We start from the raw sequence: 14,854 nt of genomic DNA, 5'->3' as shown, positions 1-14,854 counted from the left end.
CATCACCCAAGGATCTAACACAAACACACAGCTCCAAGGTACGTTAAGAAACTCACATTGTGGGGCAATCACAAATAAATGTCTGGCCAACTCTGATGTGGCTCTTTACTGTAATGTGTTTACCAGTGGAGAAATTCTTTAGCAAAAAACAGAACTCCGGGTGGACAGTGTATGTGTTTGGGAGCATCCGCAACTATAGTCACCAGATGATTCTGACTGAGGTGCCTGAGGTGAGACAACTTCTGGCTATACTGAGCGCTGTGCAACTGTGGAATCTGTACCTCTCACCTGCATTCATCTTGCAGCAGATTTGTTCCTTAGACAGAATGCTACAATTACATGCAATGTAGTGGACGTGACACAGCACACTGAATACTGCTCACGCTGTTAACCTCTACAATACTCCACACCCTTAACACTGCATCCCCTCTCTGCTTACTGAGCACACATAAGCCCCTTTACTGAGGTTCCACCCACTCTTCACCCTTTCCGCACCCACCTCATTTTTCCTTCTGACTCCAACTATTCAGCTCAATGCTACTCAGATTTGTACAAGTTAAGCTTGCAACGTACCATACATTTAAAGGGTTGACAATGTCACTCAGCATTTCTCTGATTTGTAAGTGATGAAATGACTTGCTATGATTTTTTTTTCTAAAAGTCTGTCACTTATTTTCAGAAAACAAAAATCTAGGTGGCTCTCTACCAGCTCTGTTTTTAAAAATTAGTCAATCATGGGATGTGGGTGTTGCTGGCTGGGCCAGCGTTTATTGTCCGTCCCTAGTTGCCCTTGAGAAGGTGGTGGTGAGCTGCCTTCTTAAACCACTGCAGTCCAAATGCTGTAGGTAGACCCACAATGATCTTAGGGAGAGAATTCCAGTTAAAGATGTCCTGTCCCTTGACAGGAAGAGATCAGTGCAAAAGCCTACTCAAGGATCTAAGTTAAATATGGGATATCCTCGTCAAAATTCCTTCCAGTGGCTTGATGCCCATTTACACAGGAAGACAGTGGTCTGACTGGGTTTTACCTCAGACACAGGGGGCAATGGTTCATGCCTAACCTGGACTCTTTGTTTCTCTGGTCTTCCTCCACTATGGACTGATGGAACTGTGCCAGTTCAGGTGCCATGATAGCCAATTAACCCACTGGCACTGCCCATCCCAGCTGGCAGATAAACAAGGGTCACTTGGGTGTAACCGAGTGTTCACAGTCTCAGTGAAGACATGGGTGCCTTCAGAAGGTTGGCAGGGAGGGGGGAGGTGGATCTGTACAGAAATTGTGACAATTGAAAATGTTTTCTGTATCTTTTCTCTCCTTAGCAAATACTACGAAAAGGAGGCTCTTCTGATGGACCCTGTGGATGGGCCGATATTGGGCTCGCTGTTAGGTGAGCACTGGAGAAGTTTACATTGAAGCAAAGATGGCTACCAGATGGAGGCTGCACAAAGACAATTTACATTTCTTCAGCAGTAAGAGGGAATTGCTGCTCTTCCTCAGATATGATGTGGAGGTGCCGGAGTTGGACTGGGGTGGACAAGGTCAGAAGTCACACAACACCGGGTTATAGTTTGACAGGTTTATTTGAAATCACAAGCTTTTGGAGCGCTGCTCCTTCGTCAGGTGGGCTGTGAAACCTATTGGACTATAATCTGGTGTCATGTGACTTCTGACTTTGTCCACCCCAGGCCAACACCGGCACCTCGGCATCATGGCTACCAGTTGAAGTAACAGAAATGACAACCGGGAAGCGGAATGGGCTGCTCTTCAGCTCGTATCTCGGGCCGAATCTTGTACCTTGGTACCTGCACATTTGTGCCTGTCCCAGTAAGCCCCTATTCTGGGCTGGACATCAGCCTTTTCCTAGGGGTTACAAGATGTGGGTTTTCAGGTTAAACATGAATCAGAACAACAGCAAGCCATTAAATGCTGGTGTTAAACGGGTGGCTTGATGCCTCTTGCCTGACTCTAGATCCTGGTTGTGACTGCACCACTCTCTCTCCTCTTTCTCCCAGTTGGGCCCTGTGCCCTGGAGTACACTAAGATGAAGACAGCCGATCATTACTGGACGGATCCTTCGGCGGATGAGTTGGTCCAGAGGCATCGCATCCACAGTGCCCACTGTCGCCAGGACTCGCCCACCAAGCGGCCGGCCCTTTGTGTGAGTTGCGTCACGTTTACTTCCCTTTTTTTTGAGATCCCACGAGGGGCCCCGGGCTGACTGTGAAATAAATGGGCGGGAAAGTGCGTCAATTGAGTCTCATTCCCTTCTTCCATCTTGGAGGCCGACAGTTGAGGATAAGCCTGGAGTCTCCAGGACGTTGCAGTGAGCAAGCCTGGGAAGAGATGGCTGGGGTTTTCAGTGAAACTCAGTGGGCCTTTTGTTTTTTAAACAGTGGAAATATTCTGTTCAATTGGCTTGGCCACACTGTGGTTACAGATGGCGAAAGATGGCGAATGCAGAATCTTTCAAAATGGTGACCCAGTGCGCGCTGTTTTCCAACTGCCACGAATGGGCGGGCTTGACTGACCAATGGTAGGGGCAGCAAGAGGTCATGTGATGGTATCCTCCAGCACGCACAAAGATAGAGTCAGAGCTAAGGGTTTTCGTTTCAGTGGGAGACTTCTGACGTGATTCTTGTCAAAAATTTAGAAATATAGAAAATAGGGGCAGGAGTAGGGCGTTTGGCCCTTCCTGTAGAGGCCTACCGCACAGCAAAAAAGGTCCATTGGCTGTTCGAGTTTACGCCAGTGAAAAACAAACCTAACTAATCTAATTTCATTTTCTAGCACTTGGCCCATGTCCTTGTATGTATTGGTATGATTATGGCTGATCACCCAACTCAGTACCCAGTCCCACTTTCTTCCTTTGATCCCTCTAGCCTTAGGAGCTATATCTAACTCCTTGAAAAGATTCACTGTTTTGGCCCCAACCACTTTCTATGGCAGACAGGCTCACCCGCTCTCTGGGTGAAGATACTTCTCCTCGCCTCAGTCCTAAATGGCCCACCCTGCCCCCATAGACTGTGACTTACATTTACCCTGTTGGATCCTGTCCTGAGCTTTCCCTCCTGGATTCACACTGGGCCTGCAGTTTCCAAGGGCAACAGCAGCCTTCCGTACCGGGCCTGTGTGTCTCATTAGTGAGTAAAACTGCTGAATGTCAGTCAGTTGAGTTGTTCGAGTCTGTGATGGTTGGCGGGGGGTACAACACAGCTCCAGCTGTGCCCAGCCCTAATGCACCTCATGTCTGTACCTGATTAGTTTTCCAGCAAGGAGGTCATTAGGTTGCTGGTGAGTATAGGAGTAGGAGTTTGAGAGGATCAACACTGAGAGGTTGAATTTCCCCGGCTGACACAGGGCACAGCCTTGGGATAAAGGGTTGATTATTCTGGACTGAAATGAGAAAAAATTCCTTCACTCAAAGGGTTGTGAAACTTTGGAAGCCCTAATCCTGGATGGTTGTGAGTATTCCACCGTGTATATTTAAGGCTATAAGAAAACGGACGTTTGGTCTCAGGAACCATGGAGAACCAGTGCAGGTACCAACTACAGTCCTGTTTGTTTGGAATGACAGCAGAGCCCGATAGGCCAAATGGTCTATTTGTGCTCTTCGTTTTTATGTTAACAGTTGCTTGGTTGTACATAATTATTGCTGAAAAGAGATAAACGCTGTCAAAGCACTCATCAGGACAAAGGCAAGAATTTTCATAAAATTGCAGCGATTTGTATTATGGGAGAAAAAGATGCTGGTTGATTGGGCCGTGGTATTGCCATGGGCTCATGCCAATGTGCCAACCAGTCAGCACCCGTTCCCCGTGTATAAATTATTGTGATCATTTGGAATTTGGCATTCTTGCATGTGTCCTGATGATGAAAAGCTTCAACAATATATCTCTCTCTTTTCAGCAACATTCAAAATCTTAGTTTTCAACCTGAGTCAAGTTCCAGTTTTTGTTTTTTTTTCTTCCATCCACTTTATTTTTTTCTGTCATTGTTCTCCTGATCTGGAATCTGGCTGTGAACAAAATTGGCTGCCAGATTTTCCTTATGACAGCGCACAGAGAGTCCGTCCATAGCTGCGAGAAACTTTGAACTGTCTTAATGACGAGGCACAGCAGGGCTTGCTTTAGAAATACGAGTGTGCTTTTTTTAATTTTCAGAGTGGGCTGCTGCACATGGGACAGTGCCCTGGTGTAAGTTGGCACCTTCAGGACTGGAGGGGAAGCAACAAAAAATAGTATCAAAGCAAACCTTTTCGGGTAGACTGTCTGTCTATTTTTTTGGGACAGTGGGGTGTGTAGTTTAAGTTGACATTTTCTTCATGTAAAGACACATGTAGTCCCTGACTTGATGAGCTGCCTTCGTTATTTGTTGCTTCAATTAAGGTAGAATTATCAGTCGTGGGCTTCAGCCAGTTAATCAATCTCATCATTGTCAACTCCATTGTTTCCCGTGAGCTGATGCCAGTTAGTTATTAGTAATGCCCTGCACTTAGGTAGCTAATGAGTGAGCACGGCTGAATCTCTTCCTTATTATCACCAGCACTACAAAAACTAATAATTCTCGCTTGTTCAGTGAGAAGACCTGCTGAACTCCCTGAGCTGTCAGTGTTTCCTGTGGCTATTACTGTTGGGGATAAACTGATTCACAGACCATAAATAGAAATTTAACAAGAATCACTGGAAAATTTGATTAATTTTTAAGAAAATTCCTTCCATCTCCCTTTCGACTCTGCCCCTTCTGTATTCGAGAGCGCCGTGATGTGTTGGGATGTAGAAGAGGGTATTGTACCAGTTCTTGCCCCAGTAACTGGAGGCGTTTTCCCCTTGAGGAGCAAGTGTCAAGGATTACCCAGAACATGGTGGGTTGGGGTGAGGTAAATGGCGGGGAAGAGGTCCTGGGTTGGTGTCACTGCCTGTGAGCTCCACATTTGAGTCCTACTCCAGGACTTGATGTCCAGGGAAGGTGCATATACAACATGGTTGAGCATCGGCCTACAAATCCTTCCAACCCGTGCCAGTGGCAAATGATGAGAGAAACAGAGACTCCTACTCAACTGTGTGATGGAGAGAATGTTGGAACCAAAACCATCACCATTTATATCTCAGGGCGAGAACATGCAGGTAAAAACATACAATGCCAGAGCAACACAGACCCCTGAGTGACTTGTAGCACACCACCATGGTGAGGTAAGTAGAGATTAGTCGTTAATAACGAAACTGTTTGAAGGTTAGGTGACACAAATGCTACGAGCACAATGAGAACTAAAAAGCCAGTCAGGAAATATCACACGGGGGTCTGAGAAATTAGAATTCTGTGTTACAAACTGCGACCGTGGTGGGGGCCGTAGACATTTCTTGAGGAGAATGAATAAAACGATTAGATGTAAGAGCAGGAGTAAACCATGCAGCCCATTAAGTCCATTCTACAATTCCATGAGATCAAGGCTGATCTGATGATGATCCTCAATACCACATTCCACATTCTCTGCCTTAGCCCCACACTCTTAATCCCCTTACTGATTAATAATCTGTCACTCAGCCTCGAATAGACTTAAGATAGTTAATTGAAAAAGATGTTGGTCAATCTCCTGAAGGATTGCCATGAATCCTGAACGAAGTTTACAAAAACACAGTTGGGCAATAAGACAAGGGGAAGATGGTTTGTCCAGGCTCCCATTCCAACCGAATCCAGACCACAGGTTGTGTAGTAACAGAAAAACCTTGGAACTTCTATTTGTAAAAGCAGTTGGGAACTGGAGGGGCTTTTCAAGAGGATTAGCTAAAGTGGGCTCAATTGGCTTTCTCCTCAGTATCAATTTAGTGAAGGGCCAAATGACTTCTCTGTGCTTTCCCATGGTCCTGTGTTACTGAGCACCATGTTGCAGCAAGTACCTCTGCACAACCACCTGGTGTCATTCGCTGCTGCTCTTTTCTCCCGTGTGTTGTTTCCAGATTCAGAAGCGACACTCTAGTGGCAGCATGGATGACCGGCTCACGCTTTCTGCCCGTGATTATGTCGAAAGTCTGCACCAGAACTCCCGGGCGACGCTACTGTATGGCAAAAATAACGTCCTGGTTCAGCCGGTGAGTAGCTGTCTAACTGTGTGCATGCATTTTACTGTAGGTGCTGCTAGGCTTGTGCATGCTGGTACAGGTGGCCCTCTTGCCTTCGAGTCGGTGGGTTGTGTGTGTGTTCGAGTCTCACTCCAGAGACTTGAGTGCATAATGGAGCCTGACAGCCTGGTGGAGTACTGAGGGGGTGCTGCATTGTTGGAGTTACTAGTTTTCAGATGGGATGTTAAAGCACAGTGCTATCTGCCCTGCCTGGAATGTGTAAAAGGTTCCACAGCATTGCTGAGAAGCATTTAACCCTGTACCGGCCCAAGGTAGGATCTTATTCACTGCGATGTTTTCTATATTCCATACAGACATGAAAGTGGAGCTGACAACACCACCTTATTGAACAGCTGACTGGTCTGCTCCTGTTTTTAGGTTCTATGTTCCTGTGTAAACAGTGAGCACAATTTCAAAGTACTTCATTGGTTATAAAGTGCTTTGCAACATCGTGTAGTCAAGGTGACAGTACAATAGATTTTCTCACTAAAGCTAACTGCAACATCAGGCACTGTTCATACCACTGAATCACAATTCATAGTGTTTGGAATTTAATAATGAACTCATCTGAATTTGAGAATTCCTATCCACGCTTTCAGCACACGACTCCATAAATCTGCCTGTTAATTATTTGCAATACTTCCCGAATGCAGGTAGATCACCAGTTGTTGCATTGATATGTATTGCACAATGAATTATGCAGGGATGTTACCTTGGTTTAATTTGAAATCTCCCAGCTGTCAGCAGTGATATAAACTATTTCTCCACTTACTGCACACACACATAATCACGGAGCTCAAGCTGTGACAGACCCACAGTCTGTGTTTGATTTGTCCTCTGATTCCCCTTTCCTCCAACTGCATTTCTCACTTATTATTAAATGTCAATATGGTCTCCATCACAGACTCCCAATGTGCATTCTACTGCCTCCCAGACTCCCTAGAGAAAGGTCTGTGGTCAAACCCTCACATTTAATATTCGGTTTATACCCATTTGTTCCAGAGCCTTCAGTCACATTAATAGTCTTTTTTTTTAATTCATACTTAGGATGTGGATGTTGCTGGCTGGGTAAGCATTTGTTTCCCATCCCTCACTGCCCTTGAGAAGGTGGGGGTAAGGCCGGCTTCTTGAATCGCTGTAGCCTGTAATGTGTAGGTATGCCCACGATGCTGTTAGGGATGGGCAACAAATTCTGGCCTAGCCACCAATGTCCATAACCTGTGTATAAACAAAAGCAAAGCATTTCAGTTTGCTGACCCAGCGTCAGTGAAGGAACAGCAGGATAGTCCCAACGTGTGAATGTGTGGGATAGCAGCAGGAAGTAGGTCATTTTGCTTGGTTTACATGATTACTCCAACTTTTTGCCTACCCCCTAATAACCTTTCACCTCCCTGCTTCGCAAAAAATCCATCTACATCTGCGTTTAAAAACTTTTTCAAAGACTTTACTTCCACTGCCTTTTGAGGAAGCAAGCTGTAAAGATTTGCAACCCTCTGAGACAAATGTTCTGACTCCTCTCTGTCTTAAATTGGTGACCTGTTATTTTTAAACGGTGATCCCTTGTTCCCAAGTCAGGATGGTGTGTGGCTTGGGGGAGAACTTGAGATGCTGATGTGACTGCAGCGGAGGTGGGACGGGTGGGTAGAAAGGAAGCTCTAAACTGTGCATGCTACTTGTATATGGTTGGGGGTAGCAGGGTATTGTGTATCCCTAAAGCCAAGGCAGATTAGGTCAAGTGCCTGGAGAAACATTTGACAACGATAAAAATGATCCTGGGTTCTGCTACCCCCTTGACACAGACAGGTTGGACCAAGTGCTCTTCATCCCTGTTTACTAATTTGAGATCTTCAGGGACCATTGTCCCTTGGTACCAGTTTATTTTAAAGATTCCCTCGTGGGACATGAGTGTCGCTGTCTGAGCCAGCATTTATTGCCCGTCCCTAGTTGCCCTTGAGAAGGTGGTGGTGAGCTGCCTTCTTGAACCGCTGCAGTCCACCAGCTGTAGGTTGACCCACAATGCCCTTCAGGAGGGAATTTCAGAATTTTGACCTAGCGACAGTGAAGGAACGGAGGTATATTTCCAAGTCAGGATGGTGAGTGGTTTGGTGGGGGACGTGCAAGAGGTGGTGTTCCTGTGTATCTGCTGCCCTTGCATTTCCAAATGGAAATGGTCATGGGTTTGGAAGGCACTGTCTAAGGATCTTTGTTGAAATTCTGCACTGCAACATTCACGTTAATCCCTGTCCATTCAGTACAGTAATTCACTATTAGCTAATGTTCTCTCCTCAGAAAGACGATATGGAACCTATCCTGGGATACCTTTCACTTCATCAAACTGGAGACACCATGACATTAAAATGGACACCCAACCAGCTGATGAATGGCTCTGTGGGGGACTTGGATTATGAGAGGAGGTAACGACCTTGCGTCAGAGCTGGAATCTCCCTGACTGCCCTTTACTGTTTTTTTGGCAAGATGTGAGGCTTAAAAAGCCGAGTTTGTCAAAGTCCAGCTTTACTCACCAAGCCTGACCAACAAATTAAAATTGCTGTGAGGTCTGGGCAAAGTCTGCTGCATGTTTAATTCAGGCTGAGCTGAAGATTTTCTTCATGAAATGTAATGCCGGAATGCTCCCCACTGACAGCGGGAATGCGTTTTCCGGTGTGACACTGTTCGTGAACATCCAGAATTTCACAGGCTTTGCAGATACTGTAATCATGGCAGGGAGTGGAGGAGTCATCTCTGTGCCTGTTAGCTTGTGTTTGCAGTGGGTACGCCTACATGTGTCTAAAGGCAATACTGGGCTTGTGTGTGCTAACACAGTGTGGAGCTGGAGGAACACAGCAGGCCAGGCAGCATCAGAGGAGCAGGAAAGTTGACGTTTCTGGTCGGGGCCCATTTTTTTGTTAGCCCATTTCTGAAGAAGGGTCCCTGACCCAAAGCATCAGCTTTCCTGCTCCTCTGATGTTACCTGGCCTGCTGTGTTCCTCCAGCTCCACACTGTGTTCTCTCTGACTCCAGATTCGGCAGTTCTTATTATCTCTGACTGAGCTTCTGTGTGTTGCTTACAATGTCGTGTGGAGGAATGGCCATTTCGGTAGCAGCAGGCACTTGGAGACAAATGCATCTCAGTGAGAGTTGACACCTTCAGGAGAGGAGGCCAAGATCAAACAAGGAAGAGGGATTTTAGTGTGCATCGATGCAGGGCACAGCTTTGATATTTGCAGTCACTTTGACAGAATGTGTGAAAGGAGGTTGGCTTTTGGATGCAGTAAAGCATGGCAATATTTGTGATGTGTTTTAACCTGATTTTTCTCTTTTTCTTTTTATTTTGTGAACTTATTGCCTCTCTCCTTTTTCATTTCAATCCTGTCACTCACTTGGGTGAATGCCGGTGCCAATGGCTGCTCACTGTTTCTGTTGCTCTATTTGGCTGCGCTTTCTCTGCTACCTGCTCTGCACTATGTGCTCACCCAATTTATCACCCTGCTCTGCCTGGTACTTGGTCTGTCTCTGCTGATTTTTGCTATGTGACTCCCAGCATCAATTGCCAGAAATCTGTCTGGCCACCGGGGAAGAGAAGCAGAGTTCTCTGGTAAGTTATAGCTTCCTGGGATAGCGTTGAGTGTACAAAGTCATTCCTATCCATGGATAACAACTGGTGCTTTCAAAAAGTCCAGTCCATGTTCACCATTATAACAAACAAATTATTGCCTTACTTGGGTGATACAAATCTTTGCAACGAGACAAGTCCAGAGTCATTTTCTCTGTAAAAAGGCTTCCTTTGACTGTTGGATTCATGCATCGTTGTTGAAGATGCAGGCAGGTAGTCTGTAGGAGGTTTCCGTACCCTTCAGTTACACAAAATGGGCAGAAGTCAGTCAATTGACTTAATGGGACTGCAGCATTACCCATGTTTGAAACTTGGCTGTCATTCCCAACCGAAATTTGGGCATTGTGCTGTAGGGCCATGAGATCATTGGAGATGATGCAGCAACAAAAATCAACAGCTCCAGAAGATGTAAGGGGAAACAAAGTGAAAACAAAATGAATGGAAGTGTCCAAATTCAGCAAGGACATTGCTCCGTTAACACCGATGAGATGGGATTGTGGATTGTTCCGTTGAAACCATCCTGTCCATATGAGTACAGCATTTACTGGAGACTAGGTGGTACATGTCACACAGCTTTTTGTGAATCCTGAAGCTGCAGATTATCAAGATTCCTGAAGAATAGCATAACTCGATCTTAAGATATGACGTTATCAAGGCAGTGTTCTTCATCATTGAGAGTATGGGACTATGTAATTGATTCTTTCGGTGGGACCCAGCTCCCTTCTCTGAAAGATGTGTTGGCTTTTTACAACGCAGTCACTCCCTGGAGCTATCGGTTAGTTAGGCACAATCTCAAGTTTAGCTTCACAACATGTTGTGATGAGACTTGACATTGGGGTTGCTTCTCTAGTTGTGATAACCGTTAGGCTACCATACCCAATTTAGAGTTTTCATGGGTTACTGGAAAACAAAAACTCAATAAATTAGTTTGTTTGCAGTGGCTTTTGTGGCGCAGTAGCAGTATTACAAGCCTGTGGGTGGAATGATCTGGATTCAAGTCTCTTACCTGCCCCAGAAGTGTACCATGAAATGGTCAAACAGGTTGATTTTTGTTTTTTAAGACAAGGCTATTGGTTTATATGCCTGAAGTTATACCCTGAGAAACTGCTTCCCTGTTATTAATACCATGAATGACAGGAACTGAGTCATGTTGAGATAAATGATTTACCCTTGTTACATTTGGAAATGGTCATTCCAGAGGATGATTTCCAAGTCACTCTCTGCCCCTGGCAATTGCTAGACTGTATTTGATGAAAAGTGTATCCTTGTCACTGTCATCTCTGGCTAGCTACAATATGTTGTGAGCCTGCCTCAGAAATTGCTGGGGAGCTTAGGGCAGCCTGCACAAATGCTATGTGATTTGGAATGGGTCTAGTGAGTAAAGGTTCTCCGCTTGATTCAAGAGCACATCTTCCAACCAACTCTATCTCTTCACCTGTTATTAGCATCTTGGACCTGCCTGCAGCACAGGAAGTGTTCAAGCCGTAGGAAATGGCTGCTCACTGTGAAATGTCAGTATCTAAATGGTCACGATTTGATCTTTTTCAGTATATACTGGGACTATGCCATGACCATTCGTCTGGAGGAAATTGTCTACCTACATTGTCATCAACAGAGTAAGAAGGACAGAACTTTCTATCAGAATTTTATATGTTAAGGTTGTATTTCCATTCAATGCCAGATACCCTGATAATATGAGGTATCAGCTGTACCTTCATACATTATTTTTTATCACTCCCAACCCCATAACTACAGACTGAGGGTGTTTTTTAGAAATAATTTTTGGGCAGTGAGACTAGCATTCGCTGTCTGTCCCTGGCTGTGTTAGCACACCTGAGGGATTTACAGGTCCCTCCATGGGGCTAATCAGAATCAACCCCATTTCTGTGGAGCTAGAGTCTCATAAACAAGCAGGTATGTTATGGGCAATAGATTTCCTTAATATGAAAACAAAGTGCTGGAGTTACTCAGTAGGTCTGGCAGCATCTGTGGAGACAGAAACAAAGTTAATGTTTCAAGTCCAATATGACTTCTTTAGAACTTGAAAAGGAGTCGTTTCAAACTCGAAGTATTAACTCTGCTTTTATATCTACAAATACTGCCAGACCTACTGAGTTTCTCCAGCATTTTCTGTTTTTATTTCAGATTTCCAGCATCTGCAGTATTTGACTTTATTTTCAGCAGATTTATTTGTCTGTAGGACTCTACCATGAAAGCTTGACAGCAATTCATGGTCATATTTACTAATTATGACTTTTTAAATTTAATTTAATTTGCTTTCAGATTGTTTTAAAAACTGAAGTTAAAACTCTCAAGTTGTCAGATTGTCACAGAAGGTTTTGAACTCCCGTTCTCCAGACCGGTAGTCCGGTAACCTGGTCACCGGTACTCAATACAATGCAGCTAAAATCATTTTGTTGGTGTTTACCCAGCTTTGTGTGCTGTAAAGATGGTTCCACAGAATCACACTGCGTAGAAAGAGGCCATTAAACCCATCATGCCTGTGCCTGAAGGACCATCCTATGTGTCCCAATCCCCTGCAAATGTTTTCCCCTTCAAGTATTTACCCAGTTTGGAACATTGTTCTTGGAATGTTCTTTCACCAGGCTTTCAGGCAGTGTGTTCTATATCTCAACTGACAAGGAGGTGCAGTTTGTTGGGTAGTGCAACGCTACCCAGAAGAGTGGCATAGCATGGGTTTTGTTCACACAGCATTTGCCTGTCTGTCACACATCAGTCCCTGCTGTGTCAGTATGGGCAAAAGCATAGCTGTTTATTCATAGCAGATAATGCCAAGCCAAAGACCTTGTGCACAAGAGCCTGTACCTCCTGTCCAAACTAGGGATGCTTTGTGCTTCCCTAACCCTTAAGAAAGAGTGAAGCCCTCAAATGATGCTGAGTCAAACTCCCTTCTCCAGCAAAACTGCCGGCTGAGTCTCCTGTATGGATCACATCAGAGGTACCTCGATTATCCTAACCTCCCTCCGACGAATGATGTCAGATGTTTGAAGGGAGGTGAAGGAGACAGGGACAGGGTTTTGTGTTTGGGGTTGGGACCCCGCCCTCAGGGTCCCTCCAAGACAGGAGCAGTTGGCCTGGTATTTGGCCTGCCTGAAGAGAGACTAAGTGGGGCAAATGTGAAGGTCACTTGAAAAGATGGAATATTGACCTTTAAGAGGAAAACAGTGATAATAAATAATGAACAGGCTTTAATTTCTGGTTTCCTGTCTTTTTTTTCCCTTTTGGCGTCAGAAATAAAATTGCACCAGCATTTTGGTTCTGACCCAGGCAGTGGTTAAAATGGCTGCCTCTTGTCTCCCACAGCTTCTCCTGTTTATATCAGCTGCTGCCACTCCCCTCAGCCGTTCTGCTCTTAATGGCCGTGTTTTCATTCCCTGTGTGCTCACAGTTGACAGTGGTGGGACGGTGGTCCTGGTGAGTCAGGACGGGATTCAGAGGCCCCCCCTCCGCTTTCCAAAGGGAGGACACCTGCTGGCTTTCCTGTCGTGTCTGGAGAACGGCCTTCTGCCTCGTGGACAGCTGGACCCCCCTTTGTGGTCGCAGAGAGGGAAGGTACGCAAATGTTCCTCGCCAGAATGGCGCAGGAATCTTAAGTGACTTTGACGGGGCAGACGCTGAAAGGTTGTTTTCTCTTGCAGGAGAGCCTGGGACCAGAGGGCATAGTCTCTCAATAAAGGGTCACCTATTTAAAACAGCGATAAGAAGGAATTGCCCTTCTGTTAGAGGGGAATGAATCTGTGAAATTCTTTACCACAGAGGGCTGTTGAGACTAAGGCTTTTAATCAGTAAGAGAATCAAGGGTTATAGGAAAAGGCAGGAAAGTGGAGTTGAGGATGGAGATCAGCCATGGTTTCATTGATTTAGGAGCAGACTAGATGGGCTGAAAGACTACTTCTGTTCCTGCATTTTATGCTCACTATCATACTCTTAATCTGGCAAAATGATCCTTTCTTTAAAATCTCTTTACATTTTGAAATGGCTGCCTCTAGGTCCATGCTGTGCAGAATTTAACATTCCATGTAGCTGATTGTAATGCGGTTTTAGATTGTGCCCTGGTGTCAGGACATTGTTGTGGTAGAATGATGTTCTCAAGGTCTACTGCGTCAGTGGAATCAGCCACGACAATTTGGAAATCTCACTTCTGCTTGTGAGAAGAAAGCAGAGAAACATTCATCGAGAACAGAGTCTGGTCTCTTGGGGCCGCTGGGTAATAATCTGACCGGTGCTAATCAGCACTAAATCAGCAGTTGGAGAGGATGTACAGCTCTGGGAACCGTTAGACTCTGGCTGATATTGTCACTGCTGAGCCTAAGCGATGCAGAAATGAGCTTTAATTTGCGTTGGAACCTGCTGAAACTGAGTGGAGCTGTTTGATTCTGACAGGAGGACATTTGACACGCAAAAGTTCCATTTTCTTTCCAATTGAAATCGGCAAGAAAGTTATTTAAATATCCTGGATTGTGTATACTATTGAGATAATACCTGCAACATATTTTAACCTCCGTGCAGAGAGGAGGATTATATCAGAGAGCTGCACACAATGCTTCGTATTGACTGTCTCTGCAGGAGTAGGGGGGGACAGAGTGGGGAGATAAAGGAATAATAACCTGCTGCTGCCCTGTAGGTCTCAATCCCTAAAATGCCCACATCCTGTGGGATATTATGTAGCTTAGTTATGGTGCACTGTGTGACCAGTGGCAGTGAACTGCACTATTAACTGGAAGAGCGATGGTGCCTTTTGAAGATTCCAGACATGTTCACTGCAGAAACTTACCGGTCGGGATCGACCCAGGTTTGTGTGATTGGCTGATGCTGAGGAATTTCGCCCCCTATAGGAGCGGGAACTGGGCTGCACTGGAATTTTGCACTGGTGTGTTGTTCAGGGGCAACATCTGCATCTCCCCGTCCTATGGGTTTTTGGGAAGGCCAGATTATGAGGGACAAAAGTTCGCCTGTTCACTAGTGGCGGGGTCTCATTGAAGGGATTTACAGGCCAATTAGGACCATTGACCAGAGGCTGTCTGGAATTTTCCAGTCAGCCGGAGGGTCCCCATCAGGCATCAGGGACAAGCATAACACAGTGTGGAGCTGGAGGAACGCAAC

The 14,854-nt window shown here is 45.4% G+C and overlaps 1 protein-coding gene across 1 annotated transcript in view; it reads left to right on the top strand.

Annotated features, from left to right (window-relative positions):
• sgsm1a (small G protein signaling modulator 1a) overlaps nucleotides 1-14,854 on the top strand; it is a 110,111-nt gene that overhangs the window by 58,424 nt on the left and 36,833 nt on the right. The window contains 6 exon segments of the mRNA XM_048611492.1: nucleotides 1,321-1,388; nucleotides 2,014-2,159; nucleotides 5,956-6,087; nucleotides 8,407-8,531; nucleotides 11,279-11,346; nucleotides 13,140-13,303. Of these exon segments, the coding sequence (XP_048467449.1) occupies nucleotides 1,321-1,388; nucleotides 2,014-2,159; nucleotides 5,956-6,087; nucleotides 8,407-8,531; nucleotides 11,279-11,346; nucleotides 13,140-13,303 (703 nt within the window).

Source organism: Rhincodon typus, chromosome 24 (assembly GCF_021869965.1).
Source record: "Rhincodon typus isolate 14 chromosome 24, sRhiTyp1.1, whole genome shotgun sequence".
Lineage (NCBI taxonomy): Eukaryota > Metazoa > Chordata > Chondrichthyes > Orectolobiformes > Rhincodontidae > Rhincodon > Rhincodon typus.
The sequence above is the reverse complement of the archived record's forward strand: the minus strand, read 5'-3'. Positions and strand labels throughout refer to the sequence as shown.